The sequence below is a fragment of the Corvus cornix genome, chromosome 8 (assembly GCF_000738735.6).
Source record: "Corvus cornix cornix isolate S_Up_H32 chromosome 8, ASM73873v5, whole genome shotgun sequence".
Taxonomy (NCBI): Eukaryota; Metazoa; Chordata; class Aves; order Passeriformes; family Corvidae; genus Corvus; species Corvus cornix.
In genome coordinates, this window is record NC_046338.1 from 2,695,419 (window position 1) to 2,708,432 (window position 13,014).

General features: G+C 42.0%; 1 protein-coding gene across 17 annotated transcripts in view; it reads right to left on the bottom strand.

Moving 5' to 3' along the window:
* Nucleotides 1–13,014, bottom strand: part of NFIA (nuclear factor I A) — a 350,499-nt gene that overhangs the window by 50,389 nt on the left and 287,096 nt on the right. For 7 of the 17 annotated variants that reach the window (XM_039556246.1, XM_039556247.1, XM_039556245.1 and 4 more), the window contains 3 exons: nt 11,928–12,014; nt 10,823–10,861; nt 2,304–2,432 (listed from right to left, as the gene is read on the bottom strand). The exons of 3 other annotated variants lie outside the window; for them this stretch is intronic. In XM_039556246.1, the coding sequence (XP_039412180.1) occupies nt 2,304–2,432; nt 10,823–10,861; nt 11,928–12,014 (255 nt within the window). The remainder of the gene's footprint in view (nt 1–2,303; nt 2,433–10,822; nt 10,862–11,927; nt 12,015–13,014) is intronic. 7 more of the 17 variants (XM_039556257.1, XM_039556251.1, XM_039556255.1 and 4 more) reach the window with 4 other exon arrangements.

The window sequence follows — 13,014 nt, forward strand, 5'->3', positions numbered from 1 at the left end:
TTGTTCTGGCTGAGGAGCTTACTCTGATGGTGACCTACTTATTCACAACTCCCCTTTCTCTGAAATCTCTCTGCAGAATGGAGATTAAATCCTGCTCTTTGTTTGCCAAAGACCCCTGAGAATGACCTGCCACTGACCATTTACATAACGCACCTGTGTCCAAAGGGAATTTAGCCTGTGTGTGCTGTACCATCACTTCTGCCGAGGCACAACTCCCAGTAACTACTGGTGGATGTGAATCTCTCAATTATATCCTCTTATACGACAGCATTATACTCTTTATGTTGCCACTTCTGATACCTGAAAAGCTTCTCTCTTCTGCTTACTGTCCCTAAAGTATGCTGGAGGCGATGGGATAAAGAACAAAGCTGGATTTGCAGAAAATAATCCATCTCAGTGTATCACCCTTTACTAACAGAATGATTGTTGTGGCAGGGAAATAAACACAGCCAGCGTGCTGTGGAAGAAGAATACTGAGGAGGAATGTCCCAAAAGAACAAAGAATGAAGTCTGGGACAAGATTTTTTCAGGATGATGGCATTTAAAGAAACCATGGATGGATGCAGAGGGATTTTTTTCCTGAAAATCTGCAAGACTTTGTGAATGAGCATAAAACAGAAGACGCTTCTAAATGATGCTGCAGAAGAGCAGTTTTGGTTAACTTTTTAGGAACCATGATGATTAAAAGCTCTGTTGCTTCTTTATGGAGTTAGTAAAGAACATCTCCTTCCAAACAATCCAAATTTGGGACTGTAATAATTCTATTTGCTTTTCTGGCTCCCATTGAATGTTCTTCTCACATCGCCAATGGAAATCCCTCAGTGCACAGAAAAAGTCTTGTGAAAACAGACTGTAGATGAGATTTAAACAAGGCCTCACCACTGAGACATTTCCTCTCTCAACCACACAAGAATCCAAAGCAGAGAGGGTCTAAACAGGGGCAGACAAAGGCAGTCAATGATCTTAAAAAATTAGTGTGAGGTAAAACACAGCTAAATAAAGAAAGGCCTATTAACTAATCAATCAACAACTGAAATCTAAAAGGCTGAACTTCTAAAAGACAGGAATTGGAAGTCAGCTGATGTGCACTGAATAGAATGTTAATGGAAGCTTCATATTATTCATACTTGTATCACCAATTATCAAGGCTTTTAAAAGAGGATATATTTGCCAGACAGCTCGGATCCAAATTTCAAGGGAAATCTCTATAGAGCTTAGATGCCTAAATATCTTCTGAGGATGTAGGTGTATGTCTAAGGATAATGAATAATTTTTATGGATTAACCACAACAAATCAAACTACAATAAGCAGATTTAACAAAGCACAAAACCTCATGAAGTGCAAGTCTGACCTTGCTTCAACTTTGTGCAACTGCACCATTTCTCACCACATCACCTGGACTGTGCAGACAAAGAGGCTCCTTCTGGTTTATGCTGCCCTCAGTAAAACCACACTGATGCCAAACAGACATTTCCAAATAATTTCTAGGATGAATTGCTAATATGCCTTTTTATGCTCCACCATTCGACCAATTCCTTAATAATCTTCTCTAAATGAGGCAAAATTTCATAGCAGAAAGAAACATGTCACAACCATTCATTCCTATTTTTGTATCTTCCAAAGAGGTTTGTAAGAGGATTCTTTCGTGTCTCTTACTATGCCCAAGTGAGTTCCTTTTCAAATGTGAACTCAATATTGCATTTAGTTTTCTAGGCTAAATGCAAATGCATCTTTCTAACAAAAATACATAAGCACATCTAGACCCAGAGGACATCTCTTTGACTTGGAAAGTCAGTCAGAAGAGTACTGGGAAGAAAACCAGCCAAAGTATTGCAGGAACCAACTTCAAGAGTCCCCTAACAAGGCACACTGACACCAACAGCACGAGAATAAATGACGTGCAGAAGGAAATCCACAGGGCTGGAAGACAGGTGTGGGTCAGAAGTGATGGATGGGTCCCTATCTCGAGCTGTTGGACCGAGTCAACGTGATGAATGGTCACAAGCAGAAGACACTTCCCTGCAACACCTCCTGTCCCTTTCCCCACCCTCTTCCAACAAAACCCCAAGGCCCCAGAATCCAGCGTTTCCACCTTGAGCGGCCATCAGGAGCTTTCCCAAGCAGCCCAGCCTAACAGAACCAGCCTCTAGACACCTAAACCCTCCTGGTTGTGAAGGTTCTGAGCACAGCCCCTCGCTGGGCGGTCACAGGTGGCGATGGCTTTCCGTGGAGCGGCGCTGGCACGGCCACTGGGTGCCGTGGCTACCCTTTAATGCCTGGGGGCTCTCGGGAAAGGCCTCACCTCTGGGTCCTGTAATGACAGGTCGATGGTGCTGTGTGAAAGCCGTTCCAAGGGAGGAGGTCTGCGAAGGCGAGGGACTGCTGAAACCAGACTTCTCTGACTTCTTTAATGTAGTTGGCGATGGCATTCCTGGCAAGAATGATTGATAAGTGCAATTTAATAATGCTAGGTCATGGAACGACAGCCTATGCATTGTGAAAGGGGGTGCAGGAGCAGCTAGACACACTTAAAGGACAAATGAGATGCAACACAGCAGCAAGCTGAGAGCTCACTTTTATTTGTGGGGTTTTTTTCAAGGCAGAAGCAGCCATGGTTTGCTCTGAGCCATGAGTACTAAAAGGCAGCCATATTTTTCTTATAAATCTGAAATATGGGTAAGATGCAGCTTATTATTGCTACTGAAACCTACTCTGCTTTATTTTTAGAAATCTGTAATAGCTGGAGCACTTGGATTTTTACAGGTTTTTTTATGAGTTCTGTCTTTCACTCCTTGGTTTAGTAGATTATTGCAAATGGATCTTTTAAATGTGCCGCACGACTCAAGGCACAACTAGAGAATGGAGTTCTCTGAGTTCAAACTCTGCCTCCCCTCACTCTCTTGACTTCAAAGGTATTTAAAAGTTACATGTTTATGTGGTTCCCTTTCGCTTTCAAATTTTTTTTTTAAAGGGTGAATGGTATTTTTGCCTTGATATTAGAAGCCGCACTGGAATTATTTCAGAGCTGTTATAATGCCCTTGAACTATATCAAAAGCTCCCAATGAAAATCAGAGTTAAGTTGTCACTGGGTGCAACCTCTGCCATGGACAGGCAGAAATGGTGTGGTGGTCATCTGACTGGTTTGGTGTACGGGGTGAGAATACCTCCTGTTGATGCCGTATCAAGGCTGTGGAATCAAAGAAATTAATGGAATGAATATATGGCAACAGGCTTGTAAAATCTGAGTCTTTTCTGTGTATGGTAGATGCTTGGAGGAAAGAATTTTACAGTATATAAATGAAAAGTATGCATGTTTGTCTGTACTAGCCTATATTTTTGCAGTTCTAGATGTACCTGGGTGTTCTGATTATCAGAATGTATCCTGAAAACTCAAAATTTCCACTATATACAGCCCATCAGGCATCCTGCATATCCATAGGGATATAGCAAAACAAAGGTTGATATTTCAGGTGGAAAAGCAAAATATCAGGTAATGTGCAAGTTGAACTTTCACTAGCAAAGTAATTTAATTTTATTTCCAACTCTGTATTTTATAGTATTTAATTGTTAAAAAAGTAAAGAGAGAGGCCTGGACAAGATTATCTCTGGGCTATATTATTAACTTTATATTTAATAAGACTAGTTTTATAGTCCCTGGGATGTTGATTGCAATATGCAGGAGCCTTCTTGTACTTTATACTCTGCACTGCTGTGTCTTAATGGTTTCAGTGAGGCTTTGGAGTTTATACTGCTGTAAGTTAAATAAAGTAAGGGAATGGTTTGAGTTCCAGTGTTGTACTCGCAGCTTTCTGCCTCGAAACTTGTTTGCTACAGGGTTTGCTGTTGTGGTGGCTTTTTCCTCATAGCAGGAAAGGTTACAGAGTTAACCTTTTAAAAATCAAAGTTTAGAACTGACTATGGTGCAAGAAAAATATTGGGTTGGGGATTTTTTTTTTTTTGTTAATGTGGTCTTAAGGACTTTGGAGTAGGAACAAAAGCAGAGACTGGTTGAGTTTGGGGGGAAGAGTGGAAAGGAGATGGAACTGAGGTGTTTCAGTGCAATATTCCAGTGCAGCCTGCTGAATTTCTGCTCCGACGGGATGTAACTTAGTCGTGGAATGTCCGTATTCAGGACAAGGACACTCAAAGGAATTAACGGTGCTGTTGACCCAGATTTCCCTGTGATGGAAGAACTGGGGATGGAGACACCAAAGGAGTGTCAACCCCAGCCCTAAGTGCAAAATATCATGGGCAGGCCAAGCGACTTCTATGGACAGGGAAGGCCACGGTAAAATTTGCCAGCATGGGAGCTGCTCCAAGAGCACGGCTGCGCAGCCCATGAGCAGGGATCCAAGTGGGACAGGAGTTACCTGTGCCCCTGGGGTGGTGACAGAGGTCGGGGAAGGAGTGAGATCTCAACTCTATGGCTCAGCTGGCTCAGGAGCTCCCTGCTTGCCCTGGCTACAAACCCTCTTCAGGGTTATGGCGAAGATAATAAAGCTTCTAAAAAAATGAAACAGCTTTTCTTCTACCCCTGTGTTAAAAAAACCCCTGCAGGACTCATCTCTAAACCACAGCAGGGAGAAGGGGCAGAGGCAGTGGAATTTGGTTTAAAGCTGCAGCAGTTTCGTGTGATTGTGTCCAAACACTGGAACTTGAGGAGCTACAAAGAAGCTGATGAATGACCTTGAATGTGGCAATGCTGAGCAGTGTCATGTTCATACGGGGATGGGTTTTATAAGGTCGAGGCAGCGGCTTTCATGTGAAAATAGAGATTTTAATGTAACCCCATGCAGGGAAATTGAGCAGAAAAACAAACTGAAGCACTGGTAATTGGTTGCTACTTTTGCTCTATTTGTTTGTTATCGTTCTGATTGCCATTATTATCACAAGTTTGGTTCATTTATTTATTTTTTTTCCAGGGTATTTTGAAATGTATTGGTTTGGAGCAGTCCAACTATACCATGTTTTTGTTTTGTTTGGGGTTTGTAATGACACATTTTATTTTGAGTGATCACATCCATCAGATCTCAAGAAAAAAATGGCTGCTTCCTAGTTCAGAAGAATATGCAAACAGGAGCTTAATTACATCACTTAATATTGACCAAGAGAAAGAAGAAGATGAGCTTGCCAGCTCATTTCCAAAGCATGTTTTGTCCTTTAAGAGGGGAGGGTATGACAGAAAGTTAGGCAGTGCAAAGCAATTAGCATCATTCACATTTTATGTTGCGCTAGCATGGTGCTCTAGCAGCAAAATTCAAACATTCTTTGAATGGGTTAATAAAAGAAGAAATACAGTCGGCATGCAAGAAAAAGGTTTCCAAGAACAAGCCAAAATATGTCCCATTCTTCTAAATTTATCACAGCCATGTCACATTATCCTTGAGACTGCCAGGAATGTCAATTTTTTTGCAATTTAAAAAAAATATCTCATTTAGCACCATATGTTTGGTTAATGTGCCTGATATATCCTGCGTATTCTTTAGTCCATCCATTTCTAATACTCACTTTCTCTCTTTTTTTTCCTCCCCTTGCTAAGCCATATGTTACAATGCTGGTCATTCTATCGAAGCTCTGGTCGGGAGCTGAGAGCAAGGGAACTCTGGTTTAATCACCCAGAAAAACTTTGAATTCTACAAGTCTCACTTGGGTGAGCAGTCTCAGCACTTGAGTTAGTTGTAGGTGCCTGGTGCCTATGAAAATCAGGCCACCTCTGAGGCGGCACAGTGGATATTAACTATGAGGAAGGAACTAAAGGTGGACGGCTAAATATTGAATTAGGTGTTTAATTTTTGGCACCCACGTTTGAGATTCTTGGCTAGTTTTAAGGGTTTTCTGCTCCGTACCTAATGAGTTTTAACACATTCAGTGGCCCCCAGTCTGCAGGGTCCCTCCTGTGCTGCTCAGGGATGCAGGAAATTAAAAAGTTAAGGCTGAAGGTAGCTTGGGCAGAGCTGGGGATGCATCCTGGGAGGATGCTGCTGCCTTGCACGGCTTTCCTCAGCATTGGTCCTGGGAGCCAGCGATTACTGGGGACCACTGCACTGAAGACCAGATTTCAGCACTTCACAGGACCCCAAGGAAGGGGCAGTGCCAGCTCTAAGGACACCTCTGAGTCCCTGCTCTCCTCTCTCTGCTCTCTGGTGCAGGGCAGCAACAAATTACAATATCCCCCAGCCCGTCTCAGCTGCGCTGGCCGGTGAATAGGGAATGGAGCCAAGGATCCTCCCCGTTCCCTGCCTCTTTCTATCCATCTGCTCCGAGCAAGGAATAAACAAGAACAGCCAGAACACAACGGCTGGGTAGCCCAGGTGGGGGTTAAAAGTGTTCCTTACTATTCTGTGGATAGGACTCTTGTCCAAATCACAGTCACACCTGGCACTTTTAGGGAACACAGCTTTCAGAATCCAGGTCTGAGTCTCCTCTGAATGTTATTTAGAGTGTGAGAGAGGAAAATCAGACTTTGTCTATTTTCATCTTATGGCAGCTTTTAACTACAGAATAAATGGAGAAGTTAATTGCTAAATAAAAGAAGAAAATAAAGGGATTTGTGGCATAAAACGCAGATGGAAGCCTGAGTGGGTGTGTTACTTTAACTTACTGTACTTGTGTTCATGTGGTTCTGTATGTATGCCAAACATATATGGTCTGAGCCTGCTCCCATTAACATAAGCCTGCTTTTTTCACTGGACAGAGGGAACCTGATCAAAGACCATGATGGTGCTAAATGGAACAAGAGGTGTATACTTTTGTATTTTTTTCCAAATGGAAATATTAATTTGACATTGGTTTTTCAGTTGAGAAGAATTTTAATTGCAGTACACAATAAGCAGAAAATTCAGACAACAATAATCTTGAAACTGTTAGCAGCATTATATTTCTATCAAGGAATTTGTGTGCCTTTTCAACATTAGAGCTTTCTGAATTTTCATTAATTTGGCATTTCCCTGAACACACAAGTTATTTTGTTCATTCCACATCATGCATCACACCCTTCTGCTCAATGCATAATGCAAGCGCAAATGGGATCCTCGTCCTTGGGAGACTCTGGTTACTGGAGCCATTGGATGTTGAAGTCCCGCAGAAAGACTTTCCAAAACTCTGCACTTCGCAAACCTCCAGCCCAAGTTTAATCAGTGAGTGCACAGGAAAACTTCGTGTTCCTCATCTTCTAAGGGGCACTGGAGCATTGTGATGGGTTTAATTCCTCTACCTCCTTATGTTTGCCAGTACTAGAAACGCACCACATAAGAGTCTTCCTTGAGTACAGCTAAAGGTCTTCAAATGTTCATGTATGAGGCTGATATATATTTAAATGGACCAGAAAATGATGCGTGAGAATTGAATGCACAAATCCTTCCCAGAACAAACAAGTATCTGCGAACCTCTTTTCCATGTACCTACCACGTGCCTTACTGAAAAATCAGGGTTAACTTCGATGGAGTGAACAGAGTCACAGCAAGAGGAGAACAATCCCCCTTCTCTGCAAGTCTACACCTGTATATCCATCCAATTTCACTTGATTAATTACTGACATTATTCTACCTGCACACATCTCACACAACAACTCCATCTCTCGTTAGCTACATTGGTAGACCAGCTCATATTCATCTCCAAAGACCTTTGGATAATTATCCCGATATTCCCAGTAGCTCTCTGCCACTAGACTCTTGATGGAGAATTCATAACAAAAGCTATGAATGAAACATGGTCTGGACCCTCCTTCCCAAGGCACACTAGGAAAAGGAACCACGGAAGCTCAGGTATTACCAGGTGGACCATGAACTCGACAACATGCAGAACCAACAGATGATGCAGAAAAACAAGTCGGCTGTTGAAGAAAAAAACTGATATATGGGAAGCATTTTTTCAAGGAATTTTCATCCTCATGTGTGAATTATTCCAGCAATTCCACTGAAATCAGTATCAACAGAAATGCTGATCAGCTGCTATTTTTTTTTTTCCTCCTGGGGAATTCCTAATTTCAAGCTTCTTGAAATGTTGACGGCTACGCTCCTGCCAGTCATAGTAAGTCTGTTCTATTTAGTGCTGAGCAAACTTTGTCATCAGCCGAGATACGATCACACTGACTGCCATCCATCAGTTTACTGTATTAATTGCTCCAGTATACACAAAATACAACACAGATGGAAATTCACTCATCCTAATGAAGTGCTCTTTAGTTTCTACGTTCTGAATGGGTACTGGCTCCCCTGGTTGCAGCCGGAGTTACCATGATCACTGATTAACTACCTGCCAGCGGAGCACCTCGCTTCACAAGGCTAAATCCAGCTTAATAAACAGTGATTTTACAGAAGAAAAACGAAAGCTCCCCCTCTATCCACTTATCAAACTGCTGCATATGCATCACCAACACACACATCCAGTCTCCTCAGAACTCGACATCTGACAGATCATCAGGAAAACAGAGCTAATCTATCCATACCCATCAACATCGTATCATAGGTGACTGCCAGATACTTAAGAAGCCATCCAAAAGAAATGTCACAACTCTTTTTCAAGACACTACAAAAGAAATGTTCCAAATAAAATAAAGCAAATGCACGTACAAGTAAATGAGCCAAAGAACTTAATAAAAAGAGATTGATTAAAATGAGGACCAGAATGTTCAAAAAGGACTGAGAGAGAGAGGTGCCAAAGGCGCATTAAATGGATTCAATGGCTTTAGGTTTTAAATGCTTTTGGACTCCTCAGCAATTTTTAGCCAAAAATGATAATTCAAGTTAGAATCAAAATTCTGATGTCACTTAGGGAAAAAGAAGGTTGAAACTTCTCCTTTGCAAATGAGCACTGATCCATTTATGAAGGAGAAATACCAGTTTATGGTGATGGACAACCTTACCTACAGAATTTTAAAGCCAAGCACTACAACATTCACAATTATTTTAAAATCCTACCCATGAAAGTCTGCCTGAATTGTTTGGTACAACGTTCTCATAGAGTGTATTACCTTGTCTGTTTGTGTCTGTGTTTACAGCATCATCTGGATTGTTTTAGATCACTTAAGTTAGGCTTCATTCCTGCTCTGCCACCCAAGCAGTTCTTTCAATAACTAATAAACTAGTACTCAACATCTTACCAATTTCTTCAAAACATAATTTCATGAGTTATATATTTAAAAACTTTAATGAGAAGAGGAATAAACAGCAGGATAACAGTTCAATTTTCCCTTTGAGTTAATGTCAGCTTCGGCATCATTTTCCATTGTATAAATATATATTGCAAGAAGAAAAAAAAAAAATTTCTAATGACGTCTTTAGACATCTTGTCTAAAATTCATGACTACATTTGTTTCATTTCAAATGCTACTTGAGAGTTTTTCAGCACACTTGGCAGATTAGATATAGCAGCAGGGACAAACTGCAGCCATCCATAGGAGAATATACCTTTATGTGGGTGCTTTGGGGATGGAACATCTATAGCTGCAAGGCAAAAAATGCCATCATAAATTTGGATGGCATTTACAAAGCCCTCTAAAAAGTCTTTGCATATGATTATAGCTGAGGTATGATATTTTTGCAAGTAAAAGACCCAGAATAGATTTATGTTTCAACTATATCTTCCTGAGATGCATATGGATCCTAAATTGCAAGTGATACTAAAGGGAATTTTAGTAACTGAAGAGGATGGAGTCAAATTTTTTGGGTTTTATTTATTTATTTAATTTTCTGAAAAATCATTTGCTCGTTATTTGCATGTCATCAAACCATCATTGGCTACCCAGGCTATATGTAACAATGATGGCTGCTAAACACCCCAGGCATGAGATGGAGATGGGTAAATATGCAGATTTTCTCGACTTGTGACCTCAGTTACTGCATGTGATATTTTCAAATGACTTTCATGATGACAAGACTAAGTTTGGTGCTAATATTGGTTTTGAAGATTTAATCGGTGTACACTGCCACTGAACATGTGTTTTAATTAATAAAAGAGCTGTGGCCAGGATTGAAAATAGCCCAGGTGATTTACCACGGACTGTAAAGCCACCTGATTTCTGCACAGTTTGAGGTGAAGAGTTTATAGGTTATTCCAAAGGAAGAAAGAGTTGCAAAGTGAACTCGTGTGCATTGTACCAAGGGATTTATAATTTGGCAGGTCAAGAGTGTACTCATGGAACTGTTATGTTTTGCTATCCAGTGGTTCTTTGTGTTTCCACCCTCTGACTGCCCGGGTGTGACAGTCACGGGACCGAACTCTCTGTAACACCAGAAACAATTTGTAGCTGACCTACAGCTGCTGTGCTCCTTCCTGGGAATGCCCATTTCCAGCTGCACACTGGAATGCCACTGGGCACCTGCCACCAGCAGCTCCCAGGCAGAGAGACTGAAACCACTTCCCCACAGGTGGTATCAGACAGGTGAGATCAGCCTCCCTTCTCTGCATTCCCAGTGGCTACAGGATCCCCTGAGGAAAGGCAGAGCACGGCAGCTTGGCTTTGGCATCATTTCCAGAGGAGCCTGGATGGCCCTGCTGCCTGCAGGTCTGCTCCTGGGAGCTGCCCAGCCCCTCTGTCACCCACTGAACAGGTGAAAACACACCTGACAGAGAGGCAGAGGGCTCCCAGGGGAAATCTCCCTGCAAATTCCACGAAAAGAGGCACGGCAAGGGCAAAGGTGACATGTGAGTGCTCCCTCCAGCGCTGGCACTCTGGCAAAGTGCTTGGCACGAGCTCTGTCCTTACTAGACACCGGAGAATCCACACAAGAGGGGACACCTGGGACATCCCCCCCAACCAACACAAAAAGTCTGTGCACCGAGAACAAGAGCATTGGCATTGTTTGAATAAGCACACCCACCATGAAGTGCTCCGCGGTGTTCGGGGTTTCTTAGATATCCTGATTTTATAAAAGAAAGTAAAAGAAGAAAAAAGAAACAAGGTGAGAGAGAACACTATCATATTTTGTAGCAAGCAGGATACTGTGTGAAATCTTGGCCCAGTGAAGTGATAAAGGGGAAGCTTTCAGTTTGCTTAAGGGAAAAGTTACGAGCAAATAGCGAAATTACCAAAATACCACATTGCAGAAAATGGGTGCATTTAGGTTCAATTAAGCTGTAAAAAGGAAAATGGCACTTTAGCTTACAAAAACCAAGGGACACAGGGAGCTATCAGAAGCAACTTTACAAGATTTGTGTGCGTGAGGATGCTGCTTCACTGGACCAAGAAAGCTACAGTATGGGATAGGATTTTTCTTTTATCAGACACTTTTGCTAGATAGCTTTGTCCAACCTCAGAAACTGCTGCTCTGGCATTATGAAATAATCCTACATAACTTGATCTCATGAGCTTAGGAACACAGAAAAATAGCCATGCCAAATCAGATTACAGGGATCCACCTAGTCCAGAATCCTCTCCCTGACAGTGGGAACTAATGGACGCCTAGAAAAGAGTAAAAGACCAGGGAAAGCATACAGTGATAATTCTCCAAAACACTCTCCCAATGATTTGTGATTCAAGGACTTCCAGGACAAAGTTTATATCATGGTATCGAAGCTGCTCGAATCCAAATGCACAGATTTACACCCCCCCCTCCTCCCCCTTTTTTTTTTTTGATTTCTACCCCCATGAGATTTCTACCAGTCACACAGAAAAGGTTTCACAGTTTGGTGCTGGCAAGTCCAGCGTTCTTGCCACTAACTCAGAATGAGCTAACAGCTTTCAAGCCCAATGATGTTTTGTGTTTAAGAGCATCCAACACTTTTTCCTACGTAAAAAAAGTGACATGTGTGCTGAGGTGCTCTAAGTGTAAATAATTTGGGAGATTTGATTTTTAAAATCTTTCTTAAAAAAAAAAAAAAAAGAAAAAAAAAGCAAGAATCTGGCTGTAAATTGATATTAACATTTTTCAGTATATGTGTAAAACACATGTTTCAGAAGAATAGAAGAGAGAAACTGTCACTCACTGGGAAGCTTTAGAGCTATCTGGCTCCCTGGGAAACTGCATGCAACTATTCTGGTGTCCAAGGGTTTGACCAGTGAGTTTCCTCTTCCTGCAAAGAATGAATGCAGAAGTAATAGAAAGTCTGAGGGGGAAGATTTTAGCAAATGGCTAAAGATAATCCTATTCTGCCCACTCCAGCAGGTAGGAAGCAGGTGGTGGTGGTGGAAGAAAAAGGGTGGGAGAGGAGAAACGCCTCTGTGTCCCTCCCAGCAGCTGGCACAGGGAAGGGCAGGAGGCTGCACTCGGAGAGACCCCAAGCCTGGCAGCTCGGCCCAGTGAAATCCCTTTGTGTGTGCAGCGATGCTGACAGGTCACCCCAGTCCCAGCACTGCCACACAATGTCAGCACGTTCTGCTCTGATTCTCCAGGGCCTGCCTGTGGCTCCCTTTCGGGACGGAGCACGGCTCGCCAGCACTCGGGGACTGACACTCAGCGCTCTGGGCTTCACTAACACAGAAATCCCATATTCCCAGACAGGAACACTGGCTTCTTCAGCATCCTGCTTAGTTTACTATCCACTTTTCAGGGGGTTTTTTAGAAAGTTTTAATTTTCTAGTCAAATCGGTGCCTACATGTGAATTTTTTTACTTCATTTATTAAAAGAATTGGTAAAAGCAGGGATCAAAAAAAAAAGGCTTATCCTTACATTTTTGATGGCAAATTGACTTTGTAAGAGTCTACAGGCAGGAGTGATATATCAGGGAGTCCCTATAACTTTACTTAAAGCAAAAATTAGAAAGTGATCGAAAAGTTTTATAGAGGAGAGCAGAAACATAATTTTAAGCCTCTTAAAATTGCCTGAACTGTGAAATCAAGTAATGAACACTAGAAAAGGATCTGTCAGCGGGAATCAAAGCTTAGACTAGTCAGCATTTTCTTCCTAAACCTTATTATGGCAAAGATTTTTCATCTCTGCACTCTGTTCAGCCCAACAAATAAACCGACTTGACCTCCACCTGTTACCCGGTGAAGTTTGCTGTCATCTCTGACTAAACCCTTTTCTTTCCCTTCAAAGCCCTCGGCACCACTGAGAAGGTGGGAAGACACAG